Genomic DNA, 23,012 nt, shown 5'->3' on the forward strand with positions numbered 1-23,012 from the left:
TTCCACCCACAGTCCAAAACCATGCTGTTCAGGTTCACCCATAAAAGAACAGTTCTTCCCAAATGTCTTGCTCATAATAGTAATTCCAAGTGCATAAAATTATCTTTTTGCTGTTACTTAGCTCTACTTTAACACTCACATTTCATTTACCACTCTTGAGTATTCCATATCACCTGTAAAATGAGTTACCATTACAAAACCCCAGGCAATATAATTATTTGAAGATGAGATGTTTCATTTGTTCTGTCAGGGAACTTTACAGAAATAAAGTGATTTAGTTAATTATGTATGTGGTGCTTTTCATTATAACAGGTAATGTCTTTCAATATATCCATTCATACTATTCTATTCTCATAACATATTAATAAAACATATTAATATGTACCTCTGGTCTTGGTCAAACAGAAGGGTATTCATTTGGTACATTGTTATAATTTGAGCGGTGCCGTGTTGCGGTGGGTAGTGCCGGCAGCTCAGAGCTCCAAACCGAAAGAGCAGCTGCTGGAAAAGGATGTTATTAAAGTGCAAACATTTTATTCATTTCAAACGTTCGCACAAGAGCGACTTCGAAATTTTAGTTCAGTGCTGGCGAGTAACACGGTCCTTTGCGAGCGTGGAACTTGTGATTGAATGTGTTTCGTATGAATTCACTGAAAGACAACTTCGAATTTCCACGACTTCCATTCTATAGGTGTACGGTAAAGGGGCAGCAAGAAATTGGATGAGTCAGCTACGTACTTCCGAGTAAATTATATCGGTGCAGAATTGTGTCCCATTGGTCTGATAGCCACTCTTACGACGCCCTCCCCATTGATTAATAAATGACTGTGTTCTTTCAATTTATTTCCTGTTTGCACTAAATGGCTTGTTATGAAAGGAAGGAGATCACAGGACTATGTAGAATATATCTATATTTGGACTTCTATAAAGGACCATGGTAGGTGGAGAGGAGGCAAGGTACAAAGTCTGGGACTCCACCCCTTTATATGCCACGGCACCGCACGTTTCCGATTCGCACAGGGAAAGGGACCGATGTGGTCGTAATGCTGCATTGAATCATTAAACTCCGGTAAATAAAGAGAACCGCAGAAGTGAGTCACGGTGAGTTTTCTTTGTCCTCCACGGCCCACAGAGTCACCCTCTGATCCGATCTCTGAAACAGCTGATTTACACACACACACACACACACACACACACACACACACACATTTTCAGAACCGCTCATCCCTTACGGGGTCACGGGGAACCGGAGCCTACCCGGCAACACAGGGCGTAAGGCCGGAGGGGGAAGGGGACACACCCAGGACAGGACGCCAGTCCGTCACAAGGCACCCCAAGCGGGACTCGAACCCCAGACCCACCGGAGAGTAGGACTGCGGTCCAACCCACTGCGCCACCGCACCCCCCTGTCAGCTGATTTACATTTCCTGGAATTCCCGTGGTGGACACATGCCTCAGATGACGTAACGAGAAGTGACAGGTATTTGAAACCTGTCGCAACACTTGTGGGAGTATTTTCTTTTTACTGGAAGTGTAGACAAGTAACATCTTGTTTTGATGTGTACGCTTTTCTTTAAATAGACGAACGGGGTGAAGAGTGTATTTAGAGTCCGTGCCTTTGCCTTCCTCGTAAAACATGTGTGACAGACAGCGCCAGTGTTCCATTTGCCTGGACGCATACACCCGTCCCGCATCCATCCCCTGCGGACACACGTTCTGCCTGGCCTGCATCGGGGAGTGCTGGAGGCGTGCGGAGTCCTGCCTCTGTCCGCTGTGCTTCACCGTGTTCCCGCCAGAGTCAGAACTCCAGCCGCACCAGGACCCGGAAGACTCGTGCTTTGGTGGTGAGGAGTCTGTGAATGATCGCACACCCGAACCACATATGCTTCTAGAAACTGGAGACGTGCCCTGTGACGCGTGCCCCAAAGGTAGGGCATACAAGGCCCAGTGGTCCTGCCTGGAGTGTCTGTCCTCATACTGCTCTGGACACCTTGAACCTCACTACCAGAAGGCAGAGCTGAGGAGACACCACCTGGTTGCCGTGTGGAAGAACCGGGGCGACTCCTTCTGCCAGCAACACGGCCAACTGCTCGATCGCTTCTGCCGGACCGACCGGTCCTGCATCTGTGCCTCTTGTGCCCGCGATGAACACTGGGGCCATCGGATCATCCCAGCCGTCACAGAATGTAGGAAGAAGAAGGTATCGAAAACCGAACTATTCTCGATAAAAGCAGGAGAAAATTGGTTCTATCAAATAAAAAGAGAGACAAATGACGGTGGATGAAACATTTCTAGATAACAAAGGAAAAGTTGTCAAAATAAGGATTAGCATTTTATAGGATCTTAATTAGAGCTGATTAGTATAGTAGTATGAGTAGTAGCAATATACATCTTAAATCATTTTTAGCAAGGTAATTTACAGAATCTGTTAGTATTGAAGTATAGTAATGATCTCTAACAATGTGACACGGACAGCAAATTGTATCGTGAAAATCTGTAAATGTTTCAAATTGCGATAAACCAAGACCCTCATTACCTAGCAAATTTAAATTCACTCAGTAAGTGAACCATAGTCTGGCCAGCAACAGCTGACCAAAAGGTGTGGGTAATTGTTTTTATTTCGTTGTCTTAACACGGTTGAAAAATTCTACATCTGCTGCAATCTCTGGTTTCAGCGCAGCAGCAGAACAAGTCTTTATCCAAAAAAAACATTAAATAAGTGTAAAATAATGTCATCGCGCGGGGGTGCGGTGGCGCAGTGGGTTGGACCACAATCCTGCTCTCTAGTGGGTCTGGGGTTCGAGTCCCGCTTGGGGTGCCTTGCGACGGACTGGCGTCCCGTCCTGGGTGTGTCCCCTCCCCCTCCGGCCTTACGCCCTGTGTTACCGGGTGGGCTCCGGTTCCCCGCGACCCCATATGGGACAAGCGGTTCTGAAAATGGATGGATGGATAATGTCATCGCTTTATGCTACATTGGATAAAAGTTATCAGCTAAATACTACATATTATTCATTTTAAGCTGCTTTGGAAAATAGACTTTTACTCACAAAAGGTGTGAGTAATTGTTATAATTTCATTGTTTTAACACTTTTAAAAAATTCTACATCTGCTGCAATCTATGGCTATGGTTTCAGTGCTGCAGCAGAACAAGTCTTCATAAAAAAAAAAAATTAAATAAATCTAAAATATTGTTATCACTTTATTCTACATTGGGTAAATCAGCTAAATACTACATAATATTCATTTTAAGTTGCTTTGGAGCATACACTTAAAATAAATGTAAATACTAAGAATTAAAAAACTAAATTATCTATTAATTAGTTCTACGGTAAATGATGGACTCAAAACCCGAACGTCATTTCTACGTCATTCCTTTGTACTGATCTGTGATCTGTGATATGTCACAGCAGCTTGCGTTGGAATGTTGAACGTTAATTATAGTGAACTGAAAACCGCCCCGAAGTCTTAGTCTGCAATATATATGACATTGTAGGAACAGCTGAACATATTGTTTAAAAAATATATGCATTAACTATCAAAAATGACATACATTAAAAGAACATATTTGATCTTTAGATACAGCTGAGGAAAAGTATGCAGAAGTTGCAGAGGATGATCCAAGACAAACTTACGATGCTGGAGGAGGTGAAACTACCATCAGCACGCGGCAAGGTATGAGTGGCCAATCTTCACACAGGGATACGATTCGCCTTTACGTTCACAGGGAGCCTTGAAACTTAGTGCTGAAGTGAAATTAACAAAAGGGAGGCACTGGACTATGGAAGTTGTGTGTTCAGTGCAATTTTTCTTACGTTTTTTATACATAATTCCAAAACAGAAGCCAATGAATTATGCATGAGACATAACTGCAAGAATCAACAGTCATAAACAGGCAGATAATTTTGCAAGCGGATCAGTTATTTGGTTTTATAAATGCTCTTCAAAATTGATTTTTATACACCTGTACTTAAATTTACAAAAGAATTTCTTTTCACACTTGCACCGCAAATAGAACTGGGATCGGAGGTCTGTTCGTAACTCAAATTATGTTTAAATCCTATGACTCCATCTTAAATAATAAAATATTAGTAATCTGTCTTAATCCCTTAAGTGGTACACATGTTAAGTTCTGTAAGACTATTCTGTTTTCATAAGCAGTTCATAAGATGCAGAACCTATGAGCCTCTCTCCTGGAAACACGGAGCATGAGGTGGTTGATTTTATTATATTTTCCTAAGATAAAACAATTTTTTTTTTTTTTTTAAATGGCTGGAAAAAAATTAATGCCCACAACCTTGAATGAATCAGTGGAGTACAGACAGCAGTAAAATGCAGTGTAATGGAACATGTAATGGAACATTGCGCATTAAAAAGCGTTTCACCGTGAACGCTGATTATGTGTCTCATTTGTGTTTGAGGACATGACAGAACTGGCCATGAGGACGTGCCAAGTTCATTACATAAACGCGTTTTCAATATCTGGCCACTTGACGACAAAATTTAGTAATAGATAAGCGCCTTTATTCACTGGGTACTTTTTGTAAAAGTCTGGGATGTACCTATAATAGAAAATATCCAGAATGAAATTGTTTCCCTCCCACCCCACCCCACTCCACTAAGTCCAAGTGTGTTTTTCTGCCATCTAACAGCGGGAGGTGGGAACACAAGACATTTTGTTCTGCAACAAGAAATTTTAGAAAAATACAATGAAGAAAATGCAATTAAAAATACACAGCTAAACTGGGAAATGTCTGTATCCGTGAAAATTCTGTACTGCAGTGTACAAGTGTACATTCTTTTGCTGTTGTACGAAAACTTGGGGGTCTCAAAAAAAAAAAATCCAGGGGCAGCCAGTAGCGTAGTGGTTGCGATTAGTGCCTTTAGATCTAAACGTCAGGGGTTTGATCTACACCTTGAACAAGGTGCTTATCCTCAATTGCTCTGAAGATGTTACCCAGCTGTGCAAATAACTGTACCTTTATCACTGTTAAGAGGCTTTGGAGAAAAAGTCAGCTAAAGGATGACATGTAAATCCAATAATCCTTTTTTTTGTTCCTCTGAAACAGCAGGGTAATGTAGGATGCGGTGTGCAAGGCTCCTCCAGTGAGCTGGAGAGGTCTGTTGAGAGAAGCCAAGCAGAACTTATTGACGTGACGGTGGAGGAGCAGAAAGCAGCTGAAAAGAGGGCTGAAGAGCACATTAGGGAGCTGGAGGAGGACATTGCAGACCTTCAGAGAAGAAATGCTGAGTTGGAGCGACTCTCTCATTCTGAGGACCACATACACTTCTTACAGGTGTGTAACTTTTGCTGCTCCTCCTTGGTCAGAAATAAATGCAAGAAAATTTTGAGAGGCACCCATGTAAATAATGTCTCCTGTTCCTTGCTGTAGAACTTCCCTTTCCTGCGCTTTCCTCCACATACCAAACTGTACTCTGAGTTCTTCAAGGGTGAGAAGAGAGACGCAGAGAAGTAGTGGACACTGAAATCGACTGAATCCGAAAGCCCATGGAGGACAGAGGCCATGTTCAGTTCATGCTTGGCCTTTGACTACTTGCCAAAAAATAAGGTCATTGAACAACCATGCGCACCTTGAAAGTTAAACTGTGAATATAGAATATAATATAAATTATTAATTCGTTATCGTTTCATATTTACTAATACACAGGTGGTTCCCGATTTACAATGGTTCGACTTACGTTATTTTCGATTTACGATGTGTTTCGTGAAACATAACCCCGTCGTAAATTGGGGATCACCTGTATTAATTAGAGGACTACTATGAATGGCAAAATTAATGAATTTAAATCTCTTCCTTGTTCAGTACTTCCTTTCACTGGCATCACTGGGGGGTGCTGACCGCATTGGGTGACACCATCAGAGGGGGTGACACCAAAATGACTGTCGAAGAAATTTTTGTGCAGTGTTTCAGCAGAAATGTGGAATTTGTTATAAAAACTACTCTGTGGTTAGTTAAAAGAACGAAAAACATTTTTCGTAATAAAGCCCAGCTTACATGTATTAATATACCTACAGGCATACAACTCTGTGCTCATTTACTTTATGAACCTTCCAATGTGCTCAGAGCACTCAGTGTTACCCAATTACAATTACCAATTACAACTACAATTACATTGGTGCTTTGGATCACGTGGTTTCGTCTGCAAGCGCTCTTGTTTTCGTCACCACTGCTGTTTTTACAGTCGCTGTTTTGTCACTTTTTCTGGTGTTTTAGCTACAATATTGTGGCAATTAGTGTTTGTGAACCTATATGGATAGCATAAAAATAAACATAAATTTTATGTAGTTCTTAAACATTTTTACTTTCAATTCTGTTTTCTTACCGAATTTTCAGTTTAACCACATGAAATGATGTAAATGTAAATACATTTAAGCTGTGCGTATGATATTGTAATTTAAAGGTGTACTTTTAGTTCTGCTCGTTGGTTATGTCACTACTATTGCCATTACATTCAGTGACATACGGGAATTAGGATTTACGAGTAACATTAGTACAAAAAACATTAATACGGAGTTTGTATGGTCTGGTACAGGAGGAGGTCCATGGGGAAGTGACACCATGAGTTACCGCACTGGGAGACACAAACCCTAGTGACGCCACTGATTCCTTTACCTTTTTTTCCATATTTTGTTTCTAATTTGCATTGCAAAATATTGTTCAGACTCTTCTCCAAAATCACTTACAGGTTAAGGGTCTGAAGGAACATGAGTGCATTACAAAAAAAAAAAGACAAGAAAACGGTTATAAATGTAAAAAGAAATGGCAAGTGCAATAAAATAATTACATTCTGCCTAAAAACGACCAAAAGTATCACAGCAAAACCTCAGGGTCATTTTTCTCCTACCTTCTCTCAGGAAGGATTTAGCAAACTATTAGCACTCGCACCAAAAGATTCAGAGACACCTTCAACCTACAAGCTCTCAGGTTTCTCAGCATACACTCAAACATTTTTTGACAACTCCACATTGTCTTGACTATTGTGCATAATGTATCAATGCTATGTAGTTATTGCTTGTTCTATTATCTGTATTTTTCTACTATCTGCATCTATTGTATGAGTTTGTATTTACACTACTCTATTTATTTTCTGAATTTATTCTTGTATTTATTGCTGGGGGCTGTCTGTGTTTACTAAGTACGTGTTGTGGAGGAACCTCATTGTGCTGTGCACAGGTGCTGAATACATGATAATACATGACTCTGTAAACAATAAATTAAATTAAACATATTGTGTGCCGCTGCACCTGGATTTCTTCAGCATGGATGAGCCCTCTGTGCCTCTGTGATATTGTGAATGAGCAGGAACACTTTACTGCTTAAGAACAAGCATCAAGAAAGAGACTTGATCTACACGACTATCTGCAAAACTTGATCATCTGCTACACTTCAACCAGACTGCTACGCTCTTCCACATCTTCCCGCTTGGTGGTCCCACGCACAAAAGGTAAAGCACGAAGGTTCTCGGTTCTGGCTCCGTTGTGGTGGAACGACCTCCCCCTCTCACTCTGAATCTCTGTCCACATTTAAAAAGAGTCTTAGAACTCACCTCTTCCAGATTCACTTTGCTCATCATCTCTTAAGTTCATGTAAGGTGTAAATGTTCATGCACCATAACATCATAAACTTTTATGCAGCTACTCCTGTAATGTAAATGTTTACCAACCAGCATCAACAGCTGCTTGTTCCTGCAAGCCAGAGTCTTGGCTCGCAACAGAGAGTGCAGGGGACACACCCAGGACAGAATGCCAGTCCATCGCAAGGCACCCCAAGCAGGGCTTGAATCCCAACCCCACCACCAGTAGGCACCAGCGAAGCCTACTGCAGCACCACACTCCCCCAAAGGTATATGTATATTTTTAAAAAAATTATTTCTAGGAAGGTAATTAGAAATCGTCGACATTCTGATAAAGTTTTATGCAGCTACTCATGTGATGAACGTTGATTCATATAGTGGAAAGAAAAACTAACTGTACTTAAGAATCACACGTCTGCATCTAAGTGTCTCTTCCTGCTAATATAATGGACACATTGTGTTTTCTATGAGATGTGTGTCGCTTTACAGAAAAGCATCTGGGGCGAATCATGGAGTGTGGCAACATGTGCTGCTGGAAATTTTATCTCAGGACTCAAAAGTTTCACTGCAGACGTCATTGGGATATTAAGCTACCTCACCCAGTGTTTGTCTTCTACCTGGTCTTGGAAGCAGTACAGAGCTGTGGAACACTGGAGATCCCAGGAAACTCTCTGCAGACCATTAGAAACTCCCCATAAAAAGAAAAAAAAGAAAAAAAAAAAAAAACTGCCAAACCAGTTAAGTTTGCGCAAGTTTCCAGAGGGTGGATGATAACAAAGACGAAGAGGATCAGCACAGAACACCACAGTCACAACAGAAGGAAGTTACCTCCCACAAACCATCCGAGAATCGAAACTTAGAAACACTGAAATTTACTGGAAAGTAGGGGGAGATGGAGACAAGAGACAGAAACACAGAGAGAGACACGCAGCAAAGCATAGATTTAAAAGCAGGGCAACGGCAGAAGGTAATAGCTGATTATAAATTTCTTTTGAAAAATCCAGACTTTTATTATAATATATAACATATATAATGTATATATGTATAACTGTAATGCTCTCATTGAATGTTAATGTAACAGTATTTAATTTATTCTCCACTTACAGAATGACATTAAGCAGTCAGTGTCAAGATACCACTGTAGTTTTTAGACCTAACTCAAGCTTTTAGAGCATGTTTTTTTTTTTTTTTCTTTTTTTTCTCGTGGTACACGAAGATAAAATGCAAGACAACGGATAGTTTTTGTATAAATGCTTAAAAGAGTTTAAGCTGATTAAAAGTTGATTAATGCTTTACAGGTACTGTTGAATTCTACAGCAACTATACATATCCTTTCACAGCTACGCACATAAAAAGGGCTATTTAAAATGTTTCCTTCTTTACCTTTCGGATACTTTAGTATGATTGTCACATGGAAGATGTGTTTGGTTTCAGGTGTATTCAGTGATGTTTATTTCAGATTGCTGGAGGGTGCATGTGGTGTCTCTTGTAATGATTGCTTTCAGAATATTAGATTCCTCTTAGATTGTATTTTCCTGTTAGTGTGATGGATATATTTCTGAAATTTCAATTCCTTTGTAGCTACGAAGGAGAGCTGGTAGTGTAGGGGTTAAAGCTATTGCCTTTGGATCCAAAGGATATATGTTCCATCCCCATCTTTGGCTGCAGTATGCTTGAGCAAGATACTTGCCCCAAACTGTACCAGTAAAATTACTCAGCTACCTAAATGGGCAAATAATTAACCTTAATTTTGTAAGTTGCCTTGGAGAAAAGCATCAGCTGAACGTAATACTGACATTTTCATTAAGCAGACACTTTTCGCCAAAGCAACATGCATTTCAAAGAACAATGCAATGCTATTATTGTTTGCTGACATTATTGCAATTTCCAGGAAGTCTGAGAAACTACCTTTATTTCAAATGGAACAAATAATTAGATAGATGAAGAGGTCTATTTCGAAAAAAATAGATTGTAATTAGTACATACAGTATGTGAAACCTTTCTATTGACCAGTGACTAAGACCCCATAGATAAAATAGGACAGAAAACAAATCAGAATATCAAAGTGTTGTTGGTTATTGACCAAAGAGATTCTTGGCACTCATTGCTCTCCGAAGGCAAAAAAAAGCATATAACAATGTGCCAACACAGAAAGAAAAATAATTAAAAGATGAAGTATTATTATGAGGGGGGCGCGGTGGTGCAGTGGGTTGGACCAGGTCCTGCTCTCCAGTGGATCTGGGGTTCGAATCCTGCTTGGGGTGCCTTACGACGGGCTGGCGTCCCGTCCTGGGTGTGTCCCCTCCAGCCTTACACCCTGAGTTGCTGGTTTAGGCTCCGGTTCCCCGCGACCCCGTATGGGACAAGCGGTTCAGAAAATGTGTGTGTGCTATTATGAAAACCAAATTTTAATTTGCCAAAAAAATTATATTTTCGCATTGATTGCTTAAATTTTCTGAAAAAAAAGGTGTGACATCCATAACCTCCTATTTAATGTGCTGTGTTCTATTTAATAGATTAAACAAAACAGTGCTGTGTTCTTCCTGTACACAAGGAAGCAAAAATGAATTAAAAAGCAGAATGGGATAAAGTATAATGGAGGATAGTGTTGGGAGTTACCCTGCTTTGAAATAATGTCATCACTTTATGCTACATTAGGTAAAAGGAGGATTTCAGAGCAGGGTAACTCCCAAGAGTTACTAAAAGTTTTTAATCTTATGTACTAAAAGTATACTAAAGCCTAAAAGTTTTTAATCTTATATACCAGCCGTGTATCCCACTTAGAACCAAGGACAAAAAAAAATTGTGACAGACTGATTCATCGTGTAAGCACATGCAATGTCAGCCAGAATCTGGGCACTTTACTTTATCATCTTATACAATTAAAAACAATAATAGACACATCCCTTTATTTTTTTCCATGGTGGTTTCTGTAAAAGTCCCTGATAACACAACTGGTTCTATGCTGAGTGAAACTTTACAATCTTCAAAAACTCTTAATTGAAATGTTCATAACATGAAGTGCCAGTTTATGTTAAAGTCCCTCAAGGGAAATTGTATTTGTTAAAAGAAAATTACTGTGGCCAACACACTCACCCCCTTATATTTACATTACATTTATTTACTTAGCAGACACTTTTCCAAAGGGACTTCCAATGAACTCTATGTAGTGTTATCAGCCCACACACCTTATTCATCAAGGTGACTTACACTGCTAGATACACTACTTACACTGCATCACTCATCCATACATCAGTGGAACACACACTCTTTGTCAGTCACACATATGGGTGAACCTAAATAGCATATCTTTGAACTATATTATACTATATTCCCTGTGAGTCCCCACAGCGGTTGAACACAATTCCATTGCACCCACAATGCAATACTCTTTACTCTTTAAATGCTCTTTACAATATCCAACATTCCCACTGAAACTCCTAGTAACGTGATTCAATACATTACAGTTTCTTTAAAAATGTGACGCAGAGGAACCTTAGTACTCTCACTTGTTTATTCAGCTCCTGCACTTCTCCTTCCTCCAGGCATGGCGAGTCCTACACCAGCTTCAGAAATGTCGGAAGATTTCCTCAAAGACCATCTGAAGTGCTCCATCTGTCTGGACATGTTCGATGATCCAGTCACCACATATTGCGGTCATAGTTTCTGTAAATCCTGCCTGGATCGCCATCTTCAGTACAATGACTCTGTTTGTCCACTGTGCAAAGCCTTCTGTGTCCGGAACCCCAAGGTTAGCGTGGGACTGAGGGAGATAGTCCTGGAGCTTAAAAGCCCCCGGAAGAGGAAAATACAGGAGTGGCAAGCAAAGGAGGGAGACGTGCCATGTGATGCCTGCCTTGAAGGGAGGAAACTCAGAGCTGTCAAGTCCTGCCTGGTGTGTCTGGTGTCTTACTGCAAGGAGCACATTAAGATGCACTTGAGCTGCAGGAGGCTGCGTGGCCACAAACTGGTGGCACCCATGAGGGATCTGGATGCAAAGGCGTGCCCATCCCACGGGCGACCCTTGGAGCTATACTCTCATGAAGAACAGAGATGTGTGTGTGCCCTGTGTGTGCGAGATGGACATGATGTAATCCCTGCTGAGGAGGAATGGGAGAGGAAGAAGGTAAGGAGACTTTGTTTTCTGGAACACTGGTAGCAAAGATGCCCATCGTGATAGGAGGGAACAGAAAGTCTGAAAGTTTGACAGTAACGGGGTGGAAGTTTCAGAAAGCTGATACTAGATGGGTACAGAGTCAAATTTTCCAACCGGGAAAATGATCAGAGGATAAAGCTTCTCTCCTCATGAGAAAGATTCCATGACCTCTGTATTTCTACGGCAAAGAAAGACTTAAAAAAGCTGAAAGCTGGAAAAAAAATTAGATGATTAGGTAATGAATTCAACTGCTTTAGTGACATGTAATACAATGAGTTCCGTTTTACACTTCAGACCATAGCAACCTGTGGCTTGTTTTCTTCAGAAAAAACTAGAGGAGTTGAAAGACGAGATACTGCTGAAGATCTGGGAGAGGGAGAAGAAGGTGGATGAAATCGAACAGGAAGTGGAGCTTAGCAGGGTAAGAACTTTTACGTGACTATCATGTTATTTGCGATCGGTAATAAATCCAGATAAGCTACAGTTTATTTCAATTTTTTTTTAGCTGATACTTTTCTTGTAGAAATTCACAATGTTACTCTACTTATAAATAATTAACCATTTATACAGCTGGATAATTTCACTGGAGGAATTAAAGGTAAGTACCTCACTCAAAGGTACTACAGCTGGAATTTAATCTAGAAGCTTCAGATCTAAAGGCAGTAGCTCTAACCAGTACATACCAGCTTTATTGTGAAAGGCAATACAAGTGGATAAATTTCATGGGTCAGGGGTCTCATCACGCATGTCTTCCTAGATCCTGGAAATGGTAAGTCATAAATTAAGTGTCTACTAGACTGTTGTCAACTGTGCATTTGTGGCCTCATTGCTTTTCAGACCCATATTGACAAGGAAATGAAGAAGATCCACGAGGTTTTTGAGGTAGTGCAGACCATTGTGCAAGAGACCCAAGATGGTCTTCTCAGGCCACTTCAGAAGAAGCTGAAAACAATGGAACGGGATGTGCAAAACCTCACAGCGGAAATCTGGAAAGAGATTAAGGATCTGAGAAAAAAGATTGCCCAATTGGATAACATCTCAGAAGACCAAGATCACATCAACTTCCTGCAGGTGAGATTTCAGAGAGGATAGTGACCAGATTGCTTTGAACCAATCTTCTATACCTTTCACCTGATATTATGGTCACTCTTGTTGGTGGTGTTATGTGCCATCGAGTCGATGTGGACTCGTTCTGACTCTATGGATAGTTGACCTGAAGAGCGTCCAGTTTTCTGCCAACCGGCTAAGACTTCAATAGTCACTCTTATCCGCTTTATTTCTCATCCTCCTTCCAGAGCTTCCCATTGATGGCTAATAGAGAGGAGGACAAAGACTGGACTTCTGTTTCTGTAGATACTCAACTGTCCCTGGGAACTATGAGGACAACACTCTCTTTCATGATGGAAGAAATCCACCAGATGCTGGATAGCCTTTCTGGCATTGGTAAGCACTCATGCAACGATAACTAGAAATCAGTTTACTGTGGTGAATTCACAAAGACACAAAGTATGTGAAGGAAAAGAAGTTTAGTTTGAGGAACCACACATCAGTTTTCTTTCCACAACACAGCCATGTAAAAGACACAACTCAGACACCATTTTTTAAATTTCCAGCCTAGCGCCCTGTGTTGCCAGGTTAGGCTTCATCTTGCCGCTACCCCACATGGGACGAGCGGGTTCTGGCAGTGTGTGTGTTGTGTATTTCTGCTCACTAGAGGGCAATATTAATATACTGCAAGCAATCGAGATTCCACAGTGCTGAGTAAATTTTACAATTAGACATATTTAATTCAATGTACTTTTACAGAGTGCCCTTCTCACACAGTGACGGATTTAACCCTTTTATTGTGTAACTGCGTCTGTTTTGTCCCACAGAACTGGGAAGAATCCAGAAGTTTTCAGGTATGTACCACATCAGCTGCACACTTTTAATGATATAGCCCCAAATGTTCACGTCTTGGCGGAGGCCTTACCTCTTTCTCCAACAGTTGACGTGACGCTGGACCCCAGCACAGCGAACCCGCTGCTTATCCTGTCCGAGGACAGGAGAGAAGTGAGATGTGGGGACATCCAGCAGGACCTTCCTGACAGTCCAGGGAGGTTCGATGTTTTCGGGAGTATCCTGGGATGTAATGAGCTCACTTCCGGAAGACACTACTGGGAGGTTAATGTTGGGGACAAAAGCGGCTGGGATTTGGGGGTGGCTGGAGAGTCCATCAGCAGGAAGGGACTCATTACTGTCAACCCCCAGAATAGTTACTGGGCTTTGGTTCTTTTCAATGACAACCAGTATACCGCCCTGGATGACAACCCACTCCACCTGTCTCTGAGGTCTAAACCCACATATGTGGGAGTGTATGTGGATTATGAGCAGGGTGAGGTTTCCTTCTATGATGTGGAAGCAAGGTCTCACATCCACACTTTCACCGGTTGTGAATTCACTGAGAAGCTCTATCCGTACTTCAGTCCACATCTTAAGCAGGGAGGCAAAAATGATGCGCCACTCATCATCACCCCTGTAATGTCATCTTTCTGACCAGTCCTGCTTATAGCAGTCGGCAAGAATTGTTCACAAAGTTCGTAGAAGGATCGTTGACTCGACACAACCAGTGGATCTTTGTAGGGGATGGTTGCGGAATTTGTAAATGTAATGTAACTTGTTTTAAACCCATACTGACGTGCCGATTCCATTTCTTTGTGCTAAGAAAAGTAAACAAAATCAGCAGCAGAAATTTTACTCAAAATACAATGATACATGTGAAATTTTTACTTCTGTTGGTATGATGATGCATAGATGGAAGTGCATACAAAGCAAGTATACGCACACCCACAATGTCTACAACCGCTTGTCCCAAGCAGGGTTGCGGTGAGCCAGAGCCGAACCCGGCAACACAGGGCACAAGGCTGAAGGAGTAGGGGACACGACCAGGACGGGACACCAGTCCGCCGCAATGCACCCCATGCGGGACTCGAACCCCAGACCCACCAGAGAGCACGACCAAATTCACTGCATCATCGTGCCCCCAAATTTTAAACATATAAACCAAAAGTCAGCCAATTTACCACAAAGCTATGTTGCTTTCATACAGAAATAAATGATAAAACTTGTTTATATTAGAAGCTAACGTTCATGAATAGTAAATTACTACTAAATGGATATGTCAGTGTTTACTGGTGCCCCTTAAATGACAGATGTAGTATATATACAAGTCCTTGCAAATATATGTTGATGTGCTTTTTTATATATGTATATCTATGTAGTCTTATCCACATTGCACATTGATCATTGTAGGATACTATTAATCAGTTTGCTTTTAATTCTATTTTTTTTCTCATTTTTCATTGGACTGTAATTCATAATTTGCACAATTATCCTTCATCTTTATACTACAGCTATGATGTGAACCCTGATTGCTCTAGTTTGTCAGTTTATGCTACAATGTGTTAAGTAGATTCTGATCTTTACAGATAATATTACTCCTGTTTGATTGTAGATGTTCTTGTTCTTAATAAAAAAAATAAATTGCAATAAAGCTGTATCAACCACAAAAAAAGGACCACAACTAATATGGGGCGCGGTGATTTGGTAAAAATGTCAGACAACTTTCCTCCACAAGATGGGGCAAACATTTCAGCTGCAGGAACATCAGGAACAGATTTTGGACTCTTTCGCGTGAAAGAATTTCTGTCGTTGATGAGAGGCTGATAAGCAATATGCAGAAGAACTCAGAACTGACACAAGTCCAGCTGAGATTTCCAGAACTCTGTTTCTGTATTTGAATACATTACTTTGAAAGGTTCCCTACAGAAATATAATAATAATAATAATAATAATAATAATAAATTTAAATGTAAATATGTAATGTATTTAACCACAGCTCCGTGAGAGGAAACAAGACCCAAGACCTGAATATTTTATTATATATCACCTTACCAGAGATCCCTCCTTCAACTCTGCAAAGTGAAGGGTAATGCAAAAACAACAAGAAAAAAAGTAGACCTCCTTGCAACTAGTTCTAAGCATTCTGCTAATTACATTTATTATTCTTCATAAACACACACACATTGTCTGAAACTGCTTGTCCCAAGTGGGGGTCGCAGCAAACCGGAGCCTAACCAGACAATGGAGGGCACAGAGGGCACAGAGCTGGAGGGGACACACCCAGGAGAGGACACCAATCCATCACAGGGCACCACAAGCAGGACTCGAACCCCAAACCCACCAGAAAGCAGGCACATGCCAAACCCACTGCGCCACCACACCCCCAGTTTTTCATTTAAAAATAAAAATGATTTTTTATTAGAACTGCTTTGATTAATAATTAAAACAACATCATGAAGTCAACATTGTAAGCTACTTCTGGAGAGAAATAAATTCACTTTGGGCAATAAGCGAGATGCCCCTAGAGCACTCATTAAATGATATACTGTATTTCCAACCGTTATATTGTGTTCACTACTGAACCAGAGTAAAAAATCTGTTCCTGTTGGTAGTTAGTCACATTGACTCAGGTCCTGCTCACCTACAGCTAGTAATTACAAAAAAATGCACTGCATTGTTCACAATTATATACAAGTGTCAGCAGTTATGATTTATCAGCATTTTACCATGTTGTCACTGTCCCAAAGCCCTTACACCTTCATTAAAAACTGGTTAGATTAAATTATTTGCTTCTATACCTGTGAATGTCATGGGAAATTAACTTTAATGTGCTGTATTGTTGAGTTTTATTGTTGAAGCCCAACAAGTGTCTTGATGTGCTGGGTTTAAAAAACAGGCTGTAAACAGAGTGCACAACTAATGTACCACCTCCACCCGAGCACTATTTAGTAAAGTTCACAAAGTGTTACACTAGCACCTAGTCCTTCTCTCTCTCTCTCTCTCTCTCACACACACACACACACACACATTTTCTGAGCCATTTGTCCCATACAGGGTTGTGGGGAACTGGAGCCTAGCCCAGCAACACAGGGTGTAAGGCTAGAGGGGGAGTGGACACACCCAGGACGGGATGCCAGTCCGTCACAAGGCACCCCCAGCAGGACTCGAACCCCAGACCCACTGGAGAGCAGGACCCGGTCCAACCCACCACACACACACACACACACACACACACACACACACACACACACACACACACACACACACACACACACACACACACACACACACAATGTAAATAGCTTAACATTGTAAGTTGCTTTGGAGAAAAGTGTATATAAAATGACAAGGGGGCGTGGTGGTGCAGTGGGTTGGGTTGCAGTCCTGCTCTCCAGTGGGTCTGGGGTTCGAGTCCCGCTTGGGGTGCCTTGCGGCGGACTGGCGTCCCGTCCTGGGTATGTCCCCTCCCCTTCCGGCCTTACGCCCTGTGTTACCGGGTAGGCTCCGGTTCCCCGCGACCCTGTATGGAACAAGCGGTTCTGAAAGTGTGTGTGTGTGTATTAAATGTAAAACAGATTGTGAAAACTGGGTATGAGTTCTGGGTCTCCTGTTATTTTTTTTTGCTTTTCATATAGAGGGTGGAGCGGTGCCTGGCAGTGTGACAGGTCTGGGGTTCGAGTCCTACTTGGCATGCCTTGCTGCGGACTGGAGTCCCATCCTGGACGTGTCCCCTCCTCCCCTTGGCCCTGTGCCCTGTGTTGCCGGGTTAGGCTTTGGTTCACCATGACCCCACTCAGGACAAGCGGTTGTTGACGTTGGTTGGTTGATTTTCACTGACCTCAGTAAGTAAGGTAAAAATCTGTTTTCTATTCTCCGAACAGGAAAATCATTTTCTTTTCCTTAGTTATATAGATACTGTTAATATGTATTTTGTTGATTTTGTACTATAGTATATCGAACTCGGGGGACAGCGGTGGTGCAGTAATTTTGGTCGGTCCTACTCTCTGGCAGGTCTGGGGTTCGACTCCTGCTTGGGGTGCCTTGGGACGGACTGGCGTCCCGTCCTGGGTGTGTCCCCTCCCCCTCCAGTCTTGTGCCCTGTGTTGCCGGGATAGGCTCCGGTTCACCGCGACCCCACTTGGGACAAGTGGCTTCAGACAGTCCGTGTGTGTGCGTGTGTGTGTGTATTGAACTCATAAGTTTGCTGCCACACACTTGAGAAGGTCCTGGACCAGAGACACTCCCTGGATTATTGGCCGTACCTGATTGAGACAAGTGCTGGGTGCAGCCACAGTATCTGAAACCTGTTTTTTAAAAATGTCAGTAATGAAGGAGAGCCGTTCGCAGCGCTGCGGAAATGCGCCTGGAGCGAGTGTGGTTGCTCTGGCTCATCGAAGTTCCTCTTTTGTGTTTGAGAATGTTTTGATCTTGTGTTTGTTTTACGTTTTTAATAAAAACTTTGTAAGTTCACCCCGCAAAACCTCACAGCCGGTCCCTCCCTGAACCCGGCACACCCAGCATGCCGCTAGTGTAAAAACCACTGAACGTTTACAGCCCACAATCACTCTTTGGAAAAGTAAACAATTCAAATGAAAGCAGTCGAGTCTCAATTTATTATAATATATGTGGGTGTGGATGATTGCAGGAAATGATCTATTGAGCTCAATGAGCACTGGCTCTTCACACAAAAGAGACAGTATTGCAACATCTGCTTACATGTCCTTTGAAGTTGTTTAAATCTGATGTGAAGTGTTTTACTACATGTGCATGGTAAAACTGTAAGAACAGGAGGACAAAGCAGGGATCATTGCGCGTACTGGCCAGTCAGTTAAAACCTGCTGTCCTGGCATGTATCCATACACACACAGGCTGAAACCGCTTGTCCCGAGGGGGGTCGCAGCAAACCAGAGCCTAACCTGGCAACACAGAGCGCAAGGCCGAAGGGGGAGGCGACGCATCCTGAACACGACGCCAAATTGTTGCAAAGCACCCCGAAGAGGACTCGAACCCCAGACTCACCAGACAACAGGACCTGGCCAAGCCCTCTGCGCCCCCATGTCCCCTCGTCACACATATATGGAAATATAATAATTTATTGTTATATAATCAATATAATATTAGGCAGGTGGTTTTAATGTTGCAGCTGATCACTGTATATGCATCTCTCTTTCTCTCTCTCTATATATATACAGTATACATATATATATATATATATATGTATATAAAGTTTTATGAGGGAGTGCGGTGGGTTGGACCGGGTCCTGCTCTCCAGTGGGTCTGGGGTTTGAGTCCCACTTTGGGTGCCTTGTGACAGACTGGCCTCCCGCCCTGGGTGTGTCCGTTACACCCTGAGTTGCTGGCTTAGGCTCCGGTTCCACGTGACCCTGTATGGGACAAGTGGTTCAGAAAGTGTGTGTGTGCGTGTGCGTGTGTGTGTGTGTGTGTGTGTGTGTGTGTGTGTGTGTGTGTGTGTGTGTGTGTGTGTGTGTGTGTGTGCTATTATAGAGATTCATGCCAGTATATAGCACAATGTATGCAGGGTAAACATGAATATATATAGATGTCCATGTGTTTATGTATATAACACACACACACACACGTGGACATTCATATACATACATAAATAGATATATAGAAAGACATGCAAGATTTTACTAAATTTATACAAGTTCACAAGGTGCTTTTTATGTATTTTGTCTTTAGGTTAATCTGTGTGAGGGGGCGTGGTGGTGCAGTGGGTTGGATCAGGTCCTGCTCTCTGGTGGGTCTGGGGTTTGAGTCCCGCTTGGGGTGCCTTGCGACAGACTAGCGTCCCGTCCTGGGTGGATTCCCTCCCTCCCGGTGGGTTCCCTCCCCCTCCAGCCTTACGCCCTGTGTTGCCGGGTTAGGCTCCGGTTCACCGCCACCCCACTTGGGACAAGCGGCTTCAGACAGTCCGTGTGTGTGTGTGTTAATATGTGCTGGAATTCATGACAATATAGTACCTTAAAATTATTTTTTTTACTGTTGCTCTGCTCTAGCTGATGCATATTTAAAGTTATAATCGCATGTACGTTTTGCTCTATAAATTCCAATTTATTCCTAAAATTGGGATTTATAGAGAATTGCCTCTCTTACAAGGGAGATGGTAGTGTAGTGGTTAAAGTCCTTGTCTTCATCTGTGAAAGCTACAAGTTCAAACACCACTTCTGCCTGTAGTATCCTTAATCAAGGTTCTTACACTGAAATGCAGTAAAAGTTACCCAGCTATAAGTACAAGATGCTTTACAGAAATGCTTCTGTTAAGTCTAAGTAAAACTTTGAAAACTGAACACCCCAGGTGGTCTTTCTTGGTATCTGCAAGCTGGACTTTTCAACTAACAATTAAACAATGTTGTGAATTATGTTCCCAGAACAACTCATTTTATATTGCTTTGAGCCGCTGTAGATTTTCAAGATTGCTGGACTGTTTATTAATTTTGTTTACTGAGACCCTTAACACACAATCTGTCACACATAAATATTCACGATTGGGTTTTGCACTGAAGGAATTCTTGTCATAACTGTTGACAAGCCAATAAACAGCTGCAAGACCTTTGCTTTCACACCTCTGACTGTCTTGCTAATCTGATCTGAGTTTGATCTGATATGAGACTTTGTTGAAAACATGCGGAGGAACTGGTTGCATGGTGCTTGATCTCGACACGAGTAGCAACAAGAAAGATGGTTAAGAAGACATAGATGAGGGCAAGGCAGTGTGGAGAGGTTTCTCCATGTTGGTGGTTCGCTGTGAGCTGTAGAGACTTGGTTTACTTATATATATATATTCATTTAACTGATAACTTTATCCAAAGCAACTTCCCTTGTTAAGTTATTTACAATTTTTTACCCATTTACACAGCTGAGTAATTTTACTGGAGCAATTTACATTTACATTTATTAATTTAGCAGACTCTTTTGTCCAAAGCGACGTACATCTCAGCAAAAGTACAAATTAATTACTAATTAATACATTAAGAGAAAGCGACATTGCTGCAGACGTGAAAGTCTCAAGCAAACCTAGTTTGTTCCCTACCATTTGCTGCACCGAGGTTCATCGTTCGAGTAGGTGCATAAAACACAGGATAGACACATCGAGATACCCTCGCACCATTTTTTTTTTTTTAGATATTACAAGATACACAGAGGGGGTGCGGTGGCGCAGTGGGTTGGACCGCAGTCCTACTCTCCAGTGGGTCTGGGGTTCGAATCCCGCTTGGGGTGCCTTGCGGCGGACTGGCGTCCCGTCCTGGGTGTGTCCCCTCCCCCTCCGGCCTTACGCCCTGTGTTGCCGGGTTAGGCTCCGGTTCCCCGTGACCCCGTAAGGGACAAGCGGTTCTGAAAATGTGTGTGTGTGTGTACAAGATACACAAATAAGCAAGTACAATGCCAGAGCAGTGGCTGAATAAAGTTTGTATCTGGGGATGCTTCTGGAATTATGATGCGTGGACAGTTACATCAGAGATGATCAGGAGAGATCTTGGGCGAAGCGGATCTGGAAAAGGTAGATTTTCAGACCCTTCTTGAATATAGACAGAGTTTCTGCAGTTCTGAGTGACAGGAGAAGGTCATTCCACCACAACGGACCCGGAACCGAGAACCTCCGAGCTTTACCTTTCGTGCTCGAGACCTCCAAGCGAGCAGAAGTAGACGAGCGAAGGGCCTGGCTGGGGTAAGAATTTAGGGTAAGAACTTTGTTTAAGGCTACTACAGCCGGAGGTAGGACTCAGACCTGTGACCTTTTGGTCCTACGGCAGCCACCCCAACCACTACACTAAAAAACTGCACCTACTTATGCCTTTAATAACTAACACATGTATTGTAGCAATTTAATATATAGGCAATTTATTTATAACTGTGTCTTCTGATGCTTTGTTCAGCACCTTGTGTTACTGTGTGAGAAGGTAGAAACAAATAGAACTAACAGTGGTGTTTCAATGATCATCGCAGAGGAACAGTGACACTGAATGAGTGTGTTGAAACAGACGAACAGGGGAAATTATAGTGGATGGAAGCCTTCTGGTAGAGTAGTAATTAGAGCTACTACAGCTGGACCCAAAGGTTGCAGGTTTGAGCTCCCCTGTCTGGCTGTAGTGACTTTGAGCAAGGTGCTCAAGTGAGTAAGTTGTTGTAGGCAGACTAACACTCTAAGTCACTTTTGAGAAAACAATAAACACAGAATGCACATTGATGTTGTGGTCAGGAAAAGAGACCTTCTGTCCAGTCAGGTTGCAAAGTCGGCTGCGGAAGGGAGATGCGAACAAAGCAGCCGTGTTCGTCAATGAATGAGGGTGTGAACCAAATACCGCAGTGTGGAAAAGAAGTGCATAATGACATAAGTAGCAATGCTAGTGAGGGCCAGATGGAGGTTGGTTGGAATGAAAGCAATTTAACCACTACAGGGTTTAGTGGGTGTTTATATACACTATTGCAAATGTTGGTTCTTTTTTATATGCAAGTGTAAAGGATGCGCCGGGATAGGTAAGAATTTTTGTCTTAAAGGGGGGTGTTTATTCAGGGTCGTGTGGGGAAGGAGACAAAGGGGGGAATGGGGGGACGGGGAACGGATAGACCGTGAGGGGGCTTCGAGCGTGGGGTTGCAATCGGGGTCGGGGGTCGGCGTCGTGATCGGGGTCGTGGCTGTGGTTGTCTCGGGTCGTTCTGTCTCAGCGGCTCCTCTGAGTCTCTCTCTCGTTCACTGGCGGGTCCGGGGGAAGAAATAGAGGTTGTGATCAGTCCCAGCTGCTGCTGGCCCATCCCCAACTCCGCCCCCTCTTCCAACCGCCCCGGCATGCTGCAGCAAGTTATAATTTGCACTGATGTGTTGGTACAAGTGTGTACAATGTCTCCATTTCCTCCCATTTTAGAGAAATGTTCCTGACATATAATAAAATGCAGAAAATTATGTTTTTGATTAAATGGGGATGCAGTGGCGCAGTGGGTTGGACTGGGTCCTGCTTTCTGGTGGGTCTGGGGTTCGAGTCCTGCTTGTGGCGGACTGGCGTCCTGTCCTGGGTGTGTCCCCTCCCCCTCCGGCCTTACGCCCTGTGTTGCTGGGTAGGTTCCGGTTCCCTGTGACCCCGTATGGGGTGTGTGTGTGTGTGTGTGTGTGTGTGTGTGTGTGTGTGTGTGTGTGTGTGTGTGTGTGTGTGTGTGTGTGTGTGTGTGTTTTTGATTTTAAAAAAAAAAAAAAAATCTGGCATGCTTATGTTTCATGGCAGATTTGTAAAGTGGTTTCCATGGATTTGTATTTTTCATTACTTGGTCCTGAAATCTAAGAAGAACAAGAACCACACAGTTTGAATTCCAGCATTTCAGGACATGTTTATTCCACTAACTTTTAGATTTTGATGCATCCATAGGG

At 42.5% G+C, this 23,012-nt stretch overlaps 1 protein-coding gene across 1 annotated transcript; it reads left to right on the forward strand.

Annotated features, from left to right (window-relative positions):
• The first annotated feature begins 1,537 nt into the window (after positions 1-1,537).
• Positions 1,538-14,287, forward strand: LOC108940943 (zinc finger protein RFP-like). Its single transcript, XM_029256379.1, has 12 exons — positions 1,538-2,200; positions 3,577-3,672; positions 5,067-5,294; positions 5,391-5,473; positions 7,687-7,737; positions 8,373-8,560; positions 11,139-11,719; positions 12,075-12,170; positions 12,587-12,820; positions 13,045-13,192; positions 13,624-13,650; positions 13,737-14,287. Exons 1-12 carry the CDS (start codon positions 1,637-1,639, stop codon positions 14,282-14,284), a joined length of 2,844 nt encoding a protein of 947 aa, XP_029112212.1. The 5' UTR covers positions 1,538-1,636; the 3' UTR covers positions 14,285-14,287.
• Positions 14,288-23,012: the final 8,725 nt, after the last annotated feature.

The sequence above is a fragment of the Scleropages formosus genome, chromosome 11 (genome assembly GCF_900964775.1).
Source record: "Scleropages formosus chromosome 11, fSclFor1.1, whole genome shotgun sequence".
In the NCBI taxonomy this organism is placed as follows: Eukaryota; Metazoa; Chordata; class Actinopteri; order Osteoglossiformes; family Osteoglossidae; genus Scleropages; species Scleropages formosus.

Bases quoted from the DNA above. Each gene is read 5' to 3' on its own strand.
- LOC108940943 (XM_029256379.1), top strand. From the start codon at position 1,637: ATGTGTGACAGACAGCGCCAGTGTTCCATTTGCCTGGACGCATACACC. The intron at 3,673-5,066 runs GTATGAGTGGCC...CCTCTGAAACAG, and splicing joins TACCATCAGCACGCGGCAAG to CAGGGTAATGTAGGATGCGG. The intron at 5,474-7,686 runs GTGGACACTGAA...TTTACCAACCAG, and splicing joins AAGAGAGACGCAGAGAAGTA to CATCAACAGCTGCTTGTTCC.